Below are 14,697 nucleotides of genomic sequence, written 5' to 3' on the forward strand. Positions count from 1 at the left end.
TCTCCCCCCTTCTCCTCCCACTCCCCTGTTGCTAACCCTCCATGTGATCTTCATTTCTATGTTTCTCCTGATCTAGCTGTCCTCTTAGTTTGCTTTTGTTTTAGGTATGGTTGCTAATAACTGTGAGTTGGCTGTCCTTTCACTGTTCATACTTTTTATCTTCTTTTTCTTAGATAATTCCCTTTAACATTTCATATAATAAGGGCTTGGTGATGGTGAATTCCTTGACTTTGACCTTATCTGAGAAGCACTCTATCTGCCCTTCCATTCTAAATGAAAGCTTTGCTGGATAGATCAATCTCGGATGTAGGTCTTTGGATTTCATGACTTGGAATACTTCTTTCCAGCCCCTTCTTGCCTGTAAGGTCTCTTTTGAGAAATCAGCTGACAGTCTGATGGGAACTCCTTTGTAGGTGACTGTCCCCTTATCTCTTGCTGCTTCTAGGATTCTCTCCTTCATTTTAATCTTGGCTAATGTAATGATGATGTGTCTTGGTGGTTTCCTTCTTTGGGTCTCTCTGAGCTTCCTGGACTTCCCAGAAGTCTATTGCCTTTGCCAGATTGGGGGAGTTCTCCTTTATTATTTGTTCAAATACCTTTTCTACTTGTTGCTCTTCCTGTTCTTCTGGTACCCCTATAACTTGGATGTTGGAGCATTTAAAGGTATTCTGGAGATTCCTAAGCCTCTCCTCCTCATTTTTTTGAATTCTTGTTTCTTCATTCTTTTCTGTTTGGTCATTTTTTTCCTCCTTCTGGTCCACTCCCTTGATTTGAGTCCCAGTTTCCTTTCCATCACTATTGGTTTCCTGTGCATTTCCCTTCATTTCAATTAGTTTAGCCTTCATTTGTTCCTCTAATTTGTGACTAAAATCAACCAGTTCTGTGAGCATCCTGATCACCAGTGTTTTGAACTGTGCATCTGAAAATTTGGCTATTTCTTGGTCGCTTAGAGTTATCGGCTCTGGAGGTTTGAGTTCTTGAGCCATGTTTTGGTCTGTTCATGACTGTTACGTATGAGGAGCGGAGCCTCAGGTGTTCACCAGGGCGGGGCTGCCCAAGTAGCTGGGTTGTGACACTGTATGTGGGGGCGAGGTCAAAGAGGGGCAATGGCAGTCCCCTCTGCTTCCCGCTGCTGGGGCCTGAACGGTCTGTCTCACTGCTCACTCTTTTGCTTGGTTTATCTGCACATGACTGTGTGACCACGGTCAGCCTGCCATCTTGTGCCCTCACTGGGTCCGCCTGTTTCTACCCCATACCTGGGATCTGTCTGCGGCTGCCTGCCCTACCCACTCTGCTGCTGACTCCGCCCCTCTCACTGGTTTGGCTAAATGGTTCATTGTTGTCGGACTTCTGTATAGTTCAATTTTCTGTGTTTTGGCTTCGTTTTTTGTTATTGAAACTTTGCTGTCTTTAAAGTTGGTTGTGTGAGAAGGCACATTGTTTCGACCTACACCTCCATCTTCAGGGAAGTCTGAACTTTCAGTTTGAAGGCCCATGCTCAATCCACTGAGCCACACTAGCCAGGGCACCAATCTTTTTCTTAAAGGCTAGACAGACTTTATAGATTTTTCTTCATTCTCTTTCTGCCTCATTCTCTTCTCAAAAGTTTAATTTTCTTTATCTCATGTGCATATGTGATTTTCTTTTTCTTTTAGTTTTCTAAATTGAAAGTGTCTCTTGTGAATATATAGATGGTAACTGTAAAAGTATTATATACTTGTGATTTTCTGTAATGCTTTTCAGAGTATTTTGCACAAGTTTAATTCTCCCTGAAGTTTACTTAGGTTATAGGCTTCTGTAATTAGCTAGAAATTAAACAAAATGAGTGTAATAGAAGCACATTTTTAAATTAATAAACTTCTTGTTTTCTTTTCTCTAAAATGTCCTGGTTAATGGAATCATCTAGCTATTTTTTTTTTTACCACTGTTAAAAAACATTAAAGAGGAAAGTGTAATTTATGAGTGTTGACAGGCAGCTTGGAGAGCAGAGTTTTATAATATCCAGGTCCAGGTTATAATATGGGCTTGCTTAGCATTCACAGATTTTGTAAGCATTGCCTAATTTTAACAATTCAATGAGTGAATGTCCTCTTTTCTGGAGTGATTAATTCATAACTTTAGTGATCTTTAGCACCTCACAAAAAGAAGAAAGGAAACCAATGAGATTAACGTTTCCATAAATAGACCTGAAAAGAATAATGTGAATTAAATCCAGTCAGGCAGAGAAACAATATATGAAAAGCAAAGAATAAATGAAATAGACTTAAAATATAGAGCATAACACAAAGAAAGGAATAGATATCTGGCCAAAGTGGGTGCTTATAACTCTTACAAGGTTTACTTTGAGATGATACAGCCTTGCTTATTGCTCTTGATACTCAACTGCTAAATTTTTTATTCCCCCTCACCCATGGACATGGTCATTGATTTTACAGAGAGAAAGAGAAATATGGATGTGAGAGAGAAACATCGACTGAATTTGCAACCTAAGTATGTGCCCTTAACAGCACATTGAACCTGTGACCTTTCAGTTATGGAATGATGCTCCAACCAACTGAGCCACACCATCCAGGGCTTGATAGCTAAATTTTTACTGCCTCTTCATCTCCTTAGTATTTTTTGCTTTGCATTGCTTTACTATGGTAACAAACCTCTACTCCAGCCAATTAAATTGGTGCCCAAAGTTCCACATGCAACTTTCGAGTCTCCGCCCTTCTCCTAAAAATTGTTTTGAACCTGCATCTATCCCTTCCCATTACCTCTGATTCAGAATGCTCTTGTGTGTCCTTTTTTTAACCTTCTAAGCCCTGCTTAAAATCATTCCCTTCAGGGAATGACGCCTGCCTTAAATCCATTATATTTAGCATTTATTTAATTGGTGGTATATTTATTCTTAATTAGTATATTAATTTTTAAAAATACTTTATTCTTGGAGAGAGGGGAAGAGAGGGAGAAAGAAGAAAAACATCCATTTCCATTACCTCTCACATACCCCCAACCAGGGACCTGGCCCCCAACCCAGGTATGTGCCTGGACTGGGAATTGAACCAATGCCCTTTTGTTTTGTGGGACAACATCCAACCCACTGAACCACATTAGTCAGGGTTAATTTTTTAATTAAGTCATTTCTTCAGTCCTCTCTGTTCAACCAGACCCTGTCTCCAAGGGCAAGAACCATAGAACTTACCTCTTGTTCATTTGAATCTCTCCAATAATGATTTAAGAATCTGCCCTGGCTGGCATAGCTCAGTGGACTGAGCACGGGCCTGCAAACCAGAGTATCACGGTTCGATTCCCAGTCAGGGCACATGCCTGGGTTGTAGGCCAGTTCCCAGCAGGGGACACACGAGAGGCAACCATACATTGATATTTCTCTCCCTCTCTCCTTCCCTTCCCCTCTAAAGATAAATTTAAAAAAAAAAATAATCTGCACATAGTTGATAATTCAATGAGTATTATTTTCCCACAGCTTGGAACATCACCCCTCCACCTTGCAGCCCAGTATGGTCATTATTCCACAGCAGAAGTGCTCCTTCGAGCAGGCGTTAGCAGGGATGCGCGAACCAAAGTGGACAGGACCCCCTTGCACATGGCTGCAGCTGATGGACATGCGCATATCGTGGAACTTCTTGTTAGGGTAAAGCAAAAATAGTGGTGGGGTTGTATTGTAAAAAAGGCATTCACCTCCCTTACTTAAATGAGTGGTAAGAAACTAGGTTGGGAAAGATCAAGTTGAGGACAGTTTATAGCATTGGGTTGCATCTCTTTCCAGAGTAATCGCGACTAAGAGAGTTTTGCTTTCTAATCTTTGAAAGCTAAACAGATTTTATTGATTTTTCTTCATGCCATTTCTGCAGGTGTTCTCTGTACTTAACGCCTTTTTTCAGAAATGCAGTTCTGTTAATAAATGCAACAAAAATCGGTTTTTCTCCCCTTCTCCCATCTGTCATAATTTCCCAGTGATGTCCTTAGAAGAGACCCATTCATTGAGGACCTTATTTCTGTCAGCATTCAGGATAATTTGAGAAATGTTTTTCCCTCTGATATTTCTTAAACATGATCCTGTGTATTGGTGATGGGATCTTGCATCTGTGCTGCTGTAACCAGTGTCTCTATGAAAAGAATTACTTTTCTATGACAGAATGGTGCAGACGTGAATGCCAAGGATATGCTGAAGATGACAGCTTTGCATTGGGCCACAGAGTACCACCATCGAGATGTTGTAGAGCTACTTATCAAATATGGAGCTGATGTCCATGCTTTTAGCAAGTTTGATAAGTCTGCCTTTGACATAGCCCTGGAGAAAAACAATGCTGAAATTCTGGTCATCCTTCAGGTCTGTTTTGTTGTTTTTTTTTTTCATCTCTAGAGTATAATTCAGTTGAATTTAAGGATGTATTGTGGGAGCTGAATAAAAACTGAATTTTCATTATCTTATCAAAGAAGTACTTCTTTTTTTTAAGATTTTATGTATTTATTTTTAGAGAGAGGGTAAGGGAAGGAGAAAGAGAGGGAAAGGAACTACAGTGTGTAGTTGCCTCTCGCACGCTCCCAACTGGGGACCTGGCCTGCAACCCAGTCACGTGCCCTGACTGGGAATTGAACTGCGACCCTTTGGTTCTCAGCCAGGGCTCAAAGAAGTACTTCTAATAGGCCTTAATCTTGTGACTCGATGTCATTAATACATATATTTTTTTATTTTTTTAAAGATTTTATTTATTTATTTTTAAAGAGAGGTGAAGGGAGGGGAAAAGAGAGGGAAAGAAACATCCATATGAGAGAAATATTGATCAGTTGCCTCTCATATGTACCCCCGACTGGGGACTGAAACCCTGGCTTGTGCCATAACCAGGAATCTACTTGGCAACCTTTCACTTTGCAACCAAATGAGCCACACCAGTCAGGGCCAGCATGATAAAGTTTAGACAAGAAATAAACTGTTGGTATATTTAGGAACTGTTATAGGAGCACAAAAAAGGGAGTATTGATGCTTATGTCAAGGATTAAAGTGAATGCAGAATCTGGAAAGTAGGTAGACAAGTGAGAAAATATTTTTCTAAGCTAGGAAAAGAACAAATCAGCCTTGGCTGCTGTGGCTCAGTGGATTGAGTGCCATCCTGCAAGCCAAAAGGTCACAGGTTCGATTCTCAGTCAGGGCCCGTGCCTGGGTTGCAAGCCAGGTCCCAAGATGGGGATTTGTGAGAGGCAACCAATCAATGTTTCTCTCCTTGTCTTTCTCCCTTCCCCTCTCTCTGAAAATAAATAAATAAACTCTTTTTTTTTAAAGCGAATAAAAGGCATACAGGTATGAAAGCACATGGAATATTCAGTGAAGAGTAAGTAGTTCTGTGACTAGGCAAGGGAAGTGGAATTTGGGAGCTAAGACTTGAGAGTGAGGCTAAGTTCTCAGTGTAGGAATATTATGTGGCATACAAAGGAGTTTGGACTATTTTGTGGGTAGTGGGGATCCAACAGAATTTTTAAAATATAGGATTGATATAAGTTAGACTTTTTTTAAAAGGTGATTATTTAGAGTGTGGTATGTAGACTTGCAGAGAGAAGATTTAATGCTAAAGAACCACATACTGACTTTCATTAGGCCAGACAAGAGCCACGCAGGGCTTGAGTTGAGGAAGTGTAGTAGAGGATAGAAAGGGCCTAGTCAAGAAGAAATTAACAGTAACCAGAGAATGGGTAATCTGTTTAAAGATGAAATTAGTCAAGGGGATAATTATATATAAAAAATAGACATTTCTGCATTTGCAGTTGCTTATTCATTTGTTGTTTCTTACAGATGGTTCCCTATAGACTGGTTATCCTCTTCAACTTTCAATTCCTTGTTTAGAGCCCTTTCATAATTGGGACTTTTTAAGGAATGATCATGTTTGTAGAAAATTGTTGCTGAAAGTAAATAATAATAATAATAATAATAATAATAATAATAAAAACAACTAAAGATAAGTGTCTTTACTCAAAATTGTACAAACATTCCTGGAAGCAAAAGTGCAGCATATGAAACTAGACTTTAAAATCTAGCACTCATTTATTTGCTTGTTATATATTCTCTGAGCAATTCTCCAGTGGTAGAACGGAACAAGCAGTTGGAAAAAACTCTGGGGAATGTTCTCTGTAGATTCTCTGTAGGGATCTCCTCCTAACACATTGACTTGTAGATAATTGATCATAGAATAATTGATCATAGAATATTAGTGCTAGAAATTACTTTTTAGGCCACCCTCCCTATTTTCCAAACTAAAAAACAAAACAACAAACAAACCAAAATCCAGAGGCTGAGTTATGTAGAAATTTTTGCACATAATACACCATTTTTTGTAAAGTAGAAACAAGCTTGAGAAGGCAATCTAACATCTCTGTTTTCCTGGTTGTGAAACAAAAAGAAGTGGTCTTCATGAGAACTCTGAGTTCCCTGGGACATTGAGTGCTAGAACTAGTTCCATTTTATAGAGCATTGGAGGTGGGGAATGGCTCTTCAGTAACTGTATTAATTATGGCTAATAAGTGTTCTGACTTGGAAATGTCCACCTTGTTTTATAGGAAGCAATGCAGAATCAGGTGAATGCTAATCGTGAGAGAGTCAACCCTGTGACTATGGCTACCCCATTTATCTTCACATCAGGAGAGGTTGTCAACCTCGCTAGCCTTGTCTCTTCAGCCAACACCAAAACAACCTCAGGTAATACTCTGATAACGTTTATTTTAGACTTAAAATGAAAACCCCAGGTTTTCCTATGAGATGAGTAGATACCCTCTCTGATACCCACCCCTTTATTAAAATCTCCCCCAAATAGAAGATTTGTAATAGATTTTAAAGCTAATGTACTTATTCTTTCTGGGGGAAGGGAAGATCATACATAGGGGTTCTGTCTGAGTGCTTGCTGTGTTCAAAGTAAAACATTCTACAGATTAATCTGTTGAAGGGTTATGTCTGACCCAGAAAATAAAAATACAGGGGTACATCAATATAGTACTGCTAAGGAAAATAGTTAAATATTCATAATCCAAAGCAACAAGAAGTAAAGCAGAAGAGACTTAAATGGTTGTTGGAATGCTGGTATAAAAGAGGTACATGTGATTATTTGAATAAAGTATGTGTCTGTTTGTTCTTGAGAATATATACAACAACAAAATAACAGAATTAAGTGCTTGTGGTTGATCTTTTAAAACCTGTGTGTTTTTTAAACAAAAATGTCTATCTAAAAAGGAGAAAACTTAATTTATTTTCAACATCTCTTTACAAGTATTTGTTTTACAACAAAAGAACTTGTGTCTTCATTTAAATAAAATTTCCAGCTGACTTTATTTTCTGACTTTTATTTAAAATTAAGCAACTACATTCCTACTTAAGTTTATATAATATCAAAGGAAGGTGTTGCACGAAGTGTTACTACTGAGAGGCAGTGTTGTAAAATAGAATATGTATACAATATACATAGAATTTACATTCAGATCTGCATCGAAATATTTATTGACTAGATGCTTGACTGTGGGGAAACTACTTCTCTAAGCCTTCCTTCCTTATTTATCAAACTGAGATATTATAATATCCACTTTATGAGGTTATTGTGAGACTTTGATATTTTTTATTTAAGGATCCATTTTATAATAGGCCTTCAGTAATAAATAGCTAGTGGTAAGTGAAAATTAACTTCTTAATAAAGATTGATTTGGTCATACCCACAAGGGGGCAGTAGTGACCTCTATTTTATGGCTCGTCACCTCATTTAAAATCACTTTGCTTTCAACTAAATGATTTTTTTTAAGATTTTATTTATTTATCTTTAGAGGGGAAGGGAAGGAGAGAGGGAGAGAAATATCAATGTATGGTTGCCTCTTGTGTGTCCCCTGCTGGGAACCAGCCTGCAGCCCAGGCATGTGCCCTGACTGGGAATCGAACCTCATTACTCTGGTTCGCAGGCCCACGGTCAATCCACTGAGCTACACCAGCCAGGGCTCAACTAAATGATTTTTTTAAATTAGCTTAAATATACAGACATATGTAATCAGAACATTCACAGCCTTTTGGATTTGTAGTAGTTCAGCCCACACTGATTAGAACAAGTGCTTTTGTAATCCAAGTCTTTAGATGCCAGTAATATTTTATGTTCACAGACATGTGAAAAGACCTAGAGTTATTCCTTAGTCTAACCACTGAAATTCTCCAGACTCTGATCTGGAATGGGAAGCAAAATTGAAGACGTTCAGGATGATGATTGTTAGCCTTGGCTTCCATGGACCTGTGTCATGTTTATTGTGTTACTTTTGGCAGACCTGCTCTTTTTCTCTTCCAAATGTTGACAACTGCGAATTGAAATTGCTAAACATCCCATAATAGAGCTGATTTCTCCAATGTCATCTTTACCATGAAGTAGTTCTACCTAGCTCTTCCCCTGTAGGGGACTGGCCTGCTTGATGTTCAATCAGTGCAGATAAAAGAAAATTATAAAACAAATTCAAGTTGTGTAATTCAACTAGGTTAAAGGATTTTCTTATCCTGAATTGTGGGTGGGCTTCTTGTTTCCCATCATCTAGTAATATTTTTAAGGATTAACTGAGCCCTGGCTGGTGTGGCTCAGTGGATTGAGCGCCAGCCTACAAGCCGAAAGGTCACCAGTTCAATTCCTGGTCGGGGCACATGGCTGGGTTGCAGGCCAGGTGCCTGGTTGGGGGCATGCAAGACACAACTAATCAATATTTCTCACATGAGAGGCAACCACACACTGATGTTTCTCTCTCTCTCTTTCTCCTTTCCTTCCCCTCTCTCTGAAAATAAATAAATAAAATATTAAAAATAAATAAATAAGTAAAATAAAAATATTTCTCTCACATGTAGATGTTTCTCTCCTTCTCTTTCTCCTTATTCTCTCTCTAAAATCAATAAGTATGTCCTCAGGTAAGGATAAAAGAAAAAATAGTATGGGCTTGAATCTAATAAATTAGGTTCTCATCAGGGCTCTGATATTTACTAGCTACATTATTTTTGGCAAGTTACTTGGTTTTTCTGGATTTAGTTTTCAGTAGCTCACTGAGACTATCTAGCCTACCACAGCATACTCCCCTAAATCCTGGTCTGAAGAGTTTGTTCACGTGTCACATTCTGAATAAGTAACAAGAGTTGTCACTGATAATGCCGTTTCCCTTCCAAACACAACAGTCTCTGTGCACATTTTACTTTATTTAATGTTGTGTCTTGTATTAAGGAGAAGAAAACCCACATTACTAAGCAACAAATGTTTTATTTTTCTAGAACTTACTGGGATAAGTCTAAAGAGGTCATTGCATTTTCTCTCTTCAGTTTCACCTGTGTATGTCAGAACACTTAACCTGATTCTTCACAAATGTTCATTTTGCTATTGAGGGGAAGGTGGACAGGTCAGTATGTGTGAATCAAAAGGAGAGTACCCTTAGATTGGAATCATCATATGCTAAAAAGTATATAATTGGCCCTGGCCATGTAGCTCAGTTGGTTAGGCTGGTTAGTTAGAGTGTCATCCCAATATATCAAGTTTGAGGTTCAGTCCTGGGTCAGGGCACATACAAGAAACAACCAATGAACTCATGAATTAAGTGAAACCACAAATCAGTGTTTCTTTCTCTCTCCCCCTGCCCTCCCTTTTTTATTCCCTTCCCCCTCCTGTCTTCCTCTCTCTCTCTGAAAATCAATAAATCTTTTTTAAAGCATATAATGCTGTTCTTGTGAAGCAGTTCTACATAGCTGTTTTTCAGTAGTTGGGTGGCCTACCTTTGTGTGTGTGTGTGTGTGCTAACTGTGGTAAAATATAACAGCCTTGTTCTTTAATTGTTAGTGACTTATTGTCACAGATAGTCTGACCTCCATGAGTATACATATATCTAAAAATCTCTTGTATCTTGTTTTTTTTCATTTGTGAGTTCTTAGGTCAGCATTTGTTATGATAGGCTAAGTGATGAGAAAAGCATTAACTAAGCAGAAAAATTAGGGAATATGCTGGACCTTGTTGTGCATGAAGTCTTTAGACAGACATAGGCTCCTTCCTTAAAGTCAGACATTGTGTTCCCCTCAGACTGTTTGGTCCCCTGAACAGTCTATGAGAATTAGAATTTAAAGAGGGATATCATTGCTATCTCCACCTTTATCCTCACTCCCACAGTCATCATCCCAAAGTTTTATTATTTTTATTTTTTATTTTTTTATTTTTAGAGAGAGGGGATGGGAAGGAGAAAGAGAGGGAGAAAAACATCAGTGTGTGGTTGCCTCTCATGTGTCCCCCACTGGGGACCTGGCCTACAACCCAGTCATGTGTCCTGACTGGGAGTTGAACCAGCGATCCTTTGCTTCACAGGGCCATGCTCAATCCGCTGAGCTACACCAGCCAGGGCGATCCCAACGTTTTGAGTAAGTTTGCAGCAGTGAGGAGTATTACACAAGAAACCTCCTTTTAAAGGAAAATCTTCTAAAATTTAAATTTATAAATAAGTTAGGTTCCTAAGAGTAATCATGTCAGAAAATAATTCTTTACTCTTTGGGAGGATTTATTATAAGAGTGTTAAATAGGAGTTTCCTTTTTGGTAGAAGAAAAGGTACAAAGAATCTTTAAGTGTAAATAATGGTAAAACTTAAAAATTAAGAATACATTTAAAAAGAAGATATGTGGCTTTGATCTGCCTGGTGTGGTTCAGTTGGTTGGGTGTCATCCCACAAACTAAAAGATCATCAGTTCGATTCCCAATCAAGGCACATGCCTAGACTGCAGTTCATTCCCTGGTTGGGGTACATGCAACAGGCAACTGATCAATGTTTCTCTCCCTCTCTTTATCCCTTCTTTCCCCTCTCTCTAAAAATAAGTAAGTAAATAAATAAATTTTAAATGTTTTTAAAGAAGAAAATGAAGATGTATATCAATCAGAGTCTAGTCAGCAGACAAAACTACATGGTGATTTTTATATTTTTATTTTATATACATACATAACTTATAAACATATATGTAATTTATAAAGAATTCTTAGTAAAAGTGGATTAACTACTAAGAGGTGCAGAGAACCTTAAAGAATACAGGAATAAACAGCCCTGGCTGGTGTGGCTCAGTGGACTGAGTGATGGCCTATGAACCAAAGGTTCCCAGTCAGGGCACATGCTTGGGTTGCAGGCCAGGCCCCTAGTCGGGGATGTGTAAGAAGCAACAGATCGGTGTATCTGTCTCTCGCACACTGGTGTTTCTCTCCCTCTCTTTCTCTCTTACTTCCCCTCTCTTTAAATAAATTAATAAAATCTAAAAAACAATGAAAAAGTAAAGTTCCTTGGTACTATTGACATTTAAATAAAAAACAATACAGGGAGCAGCCACTACTTCTGTGTGATAGAACTTAATTTCATGCCAGCTGACAAGAAATGTTTGTGTCCAGCTTCGTTATTATGAGGCAAGGCAGTGAAGGGTGGACTTGGGACTGAGAGGCAATAAATTTACAACTGGCACAATAAATATCTTTGAAATAGGAAAGTGCAATTCATTTTATAAAAGTTAGATTTATGCAGACCCGTTGAGTAATACTTTTTGTTTACAGAGTTAGGCATGCCTGTTGCCAGATCTAAAGCAGTCCGTCTGGAAACTGAGCTGTAAGAATAGCATGAGGATACAAAAGAAAAAGATTATGAATAAGGTTTTTTTTGAAAGCACATGACATAAGTAAATTAGATGATTATCGTTTTTAGCATAAATTGATTGTCCTACCTTTGATATTCAATATGTGAAACTTCAAGTTTTTAACTGTCCTCACACTAGAGGTCAGGCTTAGTCTTCTGTCCTATCTAGCTAATGAATTGAAGTAGTAGATCGAGTAAAGCCCAGGAGTGGTCTCTTCCCTCATCACTGCTTAGCCAGAGCGAGGCATACTTTGTATGCTCTCTGCCTGCTGCCAGGGAGAGTTCTGCACAGCCAGCCTAGGGAGTGCGCAGCCCTCTCGGTCTGTTAGCTGCTGATGTTGAGCATCGGCCTCGCTGAGACAATGAGCAAATGAGAGGACGGTAGTGGCCCTACACCAAGCATATTACTTCAGTCCACTTTAAAGGGAGAATTTGTCAAACCTTTAAAGAATTTTAACACCTCCCAAAGAGTACTAATTGGTTCAATCAGTTTGTATTGGGAGCAAGATTAAGAACATTAGCATGAAAAGCTGAGGTTTAGATTTAACAAAGCATCTCAGTTTATTTTAGTTCATCTCCATTTATTCTCTCCACTAGACCTCATTTGCCTTTTTTACCTCTGCCTCCTCAACAGTACACTTCTCAAATTCTACCACCTCAGTGTTGGCCACCCTTGCAGCTCTTGCTGAAGCGTCAGCCCCCCTCTCCAACTCACACAGAGCCGCAGGTAGGTAAGGGATATCTGCTGGTTGCATCACCATTTCTTCTTTTGTTTTTAAATTTCCAGCAGATTTAATTTGCATGAAATATTAAAGCATTATGGTTAGAGAGAGCTAGGAAAAAGGATGTAGACTAATTGCACATCAGAAAGAAAAATCACTAAGTGGTATAATCAGATAGCTGAATATTATGAGAGAATGACTGGTCTTCCTTTGTTCTTTGGCAGTTTCAAGTTTGTTTGCCCTGACTCCAATTGCTTCAAATTGAAATATTTAGTCTTATGTTAGCAGATTTTTGGGGAAACACTCTATTATGTTTTGACTGATACTCTCATAGAATGACTCAAAATAGCAGCTTAGCTATCTTGTATTAAAGCATCAAAATATATGAGACTTACCTCTCTCACTGTCATATCTCGGGTTGGCTTGCTTTTTTTTCCATTAGAGATGTTGTTTTGGCATTTCCAATGGAATTGGGCAGATATCTGCTGTATAGTGCCGTACTGATATTTAAAACAAAGGGTTTCAAGTCACTTAGAGATCGTGGTCTGTTGGGAAAAGGCTGAGGGCTTCATATAGCTAGGGGCATAGTTTTAAGTAGGGCTAAGTAGTTATCTAGGAATTTTTCTGGAACTCTCTGCAGAGTGCTCCGTCCAAAATGAAAGCAGATTGTTCTTTCTGTCATTGACATTTGGGTAGTGAGAACATTCCTCCAATCTCATTTTTTCGACTGGCAGCAATCGTAAGGATCTCTACTCAGATGTGTATGGGTGAGCAGCATGGCAGAAGGAAAAGCAATATATTAAACTTGTGTTTGTTAGTCTTTTGATTTGCCCTTTGATATTAAATAAATCCTTTAACATTTTTAAAAGAATGACTAGGTTATTTTTTTAATTATATTTTATTGAGTATGCTATTACAGTTGTCCTGATTTTTCTCCCTTTGCCCCCCTACACCCAGCACCCAGCACTCCCTGAGGCAATCCCCCCACCATTATTCATGTCCGTGGGTCATGAGTATACATTCTTCAGCTCCTCCATTCCCTATACTGTATTTTACATTCTCCATGGTTATTCTGTAACTACCTATTTGTAGTTCTTAATCCCTTTACCTCTTCACCCATTCCCCTACGCCCACCTCTCATCTGGCGTCAAAATGCTTTCTGTATCCATGATTCTGTGTCTGTTCTTGTTTGCTTAGTTTGTTTTTTAGATTCAGTTGTTGATAGATATGTATTTTTTGCCATTTAATGTTTCTGGTCTTGATCTTTCTTTTTTAAGTAAGTGTAAGTGTCCCTTTAACATTTTATGTACTAATGGCTTGGTGATGATGAACTCCTTTAGTTTCTTCTTGTGTGGGAGGCTCTTTATCTGCCCTCCCAACATAAATGGTAGTTTTGCTGGGTAGAGCAATCTCGGCGGTAGGCCTTAACATTTTCAGGTCTCAGTTCTCTTGTTTCTAGCATGACGATTGTATTATCTATCAGGGTTCTTTCAGGTATTAACCTTTTACTGCTCTTTGTTGCTAAGATGTGTGAATGCTCTATTTCCATTGAATTATATGAATGTGTCTCATATGGAAAGTCCACACTCCACTTACTGCAAAGTTCTACTTATGACTCTTTAGAGAAATTTCCCTAATAGTTATTGGGGATACTGACTAATCAGACTGAAAACCTTGATTCAGCATAACACATGTAAATCTCTTGGAAAGGTAGCTGGCATACAGTAAGTAGTCAGTGTTTGTTGCTATTATTATTTTATTTAGTTAGTTTTGGTAGTATTTTTTAAAGATTTTATTTATCTTTAGAGGAGAAGGAAAGGAGAGAGGGAGAGAAATATCAATATATGGTTGCCTCTTGTGTGTCCCCTGCTGGGAACCGGCCTGCAACCCAGGCATGTGCCCTGACTAGGAATGGAACCTCGATCCTTTGTTTCGCAGGCCCATGCTCAATCCAATGAGCTACACCAGCCAGGGCTGTTGCTATTATTATTAATCTGCCTATCAAATTTCTTTAATGCTTTGACTACTTGACATAATGTTAACTCACCATTAAATTCCTCTATTTCTTTATAGAAATAGATCTACTCTAATTTATAGTTATTTTTCTAAGCTTCATAGATTTATTTAGACTCAAGATGCTTCCTGAAAAAAAAGTTTTAAGATCAAATATGTTGGGGAAACTCAGCATATCTTATCTGTACTGGAGACTCACAGTGCCCATTAGCCTGTTAGGGTCTCTGATACTTTCTAAAAAACAAACAAACAAAAATGTCTAAACATATTTAAACCAGAAATTTGAGAAAGTATTTGTACATAGAACCCATCTTTAGCGGACGC

The 14,697-nt window shown here is 38.4% G+C and overlaps 1 protein-coding gene across 5 annotated transcripts in view; it reads left to right on the top strand.

Annotated features, from left to right (window-relative positions):
* GABPB2 (GA binding protein transcription factor subunit beta 2) overlaps positions 1-14,697 on the top strand; it is a 36,034-nt gene that overhangs the window by 6,303 nt on the left and 15,034 nt on the right. For 4 of the 5 annotated variants that reach the window (XR_008392493.1, XM_053670285.1, XM_053670279.1 and 1 more), the window contains 4 exons: positions 3,470-3,637; positions 4,142-4,336; positions 6,556-6,694; positions 12,273-12,365. Coding sequence is in view for 4 of the 5 variants with exons in the window: in XM_053670285.1 (XP_053526260.1) it covers positions 3,470-3,637; positions 4,142-4,336; positions 6,556-6,694; positions 12,273-12,365 (595 nt within the window). In the remaining variant the exon portion in view is untranslated. The remainder of the gene's footprint in view (positions 1-3,469; positions 3,638-4,141; positions 4,337-6,555; positions 6,695-12,272; positions 12,366-14,697) is intronic. The other variant, XM_037126056.2, reaches the window with a different exon arrangement.

Source organism: Artibeus jamaicensis, unplaced genomic scaffold (genome assembly GCF_021234435.1).
Source record: "Artibeus jamaicensis isolate MK-2021 breed Jamaican fruit bat unplaced genomic scaffold, CSHL_Jam_final contig_1715, whole genome shotgun sequence".
Taxonomy (NCBI): domain Eukaryota; kingdom Metazoa; phylum Chordata; class Mammalia; order Chiroptera; family Phyllostomidae; genus Artibeus; species Artibeus jamaicensis.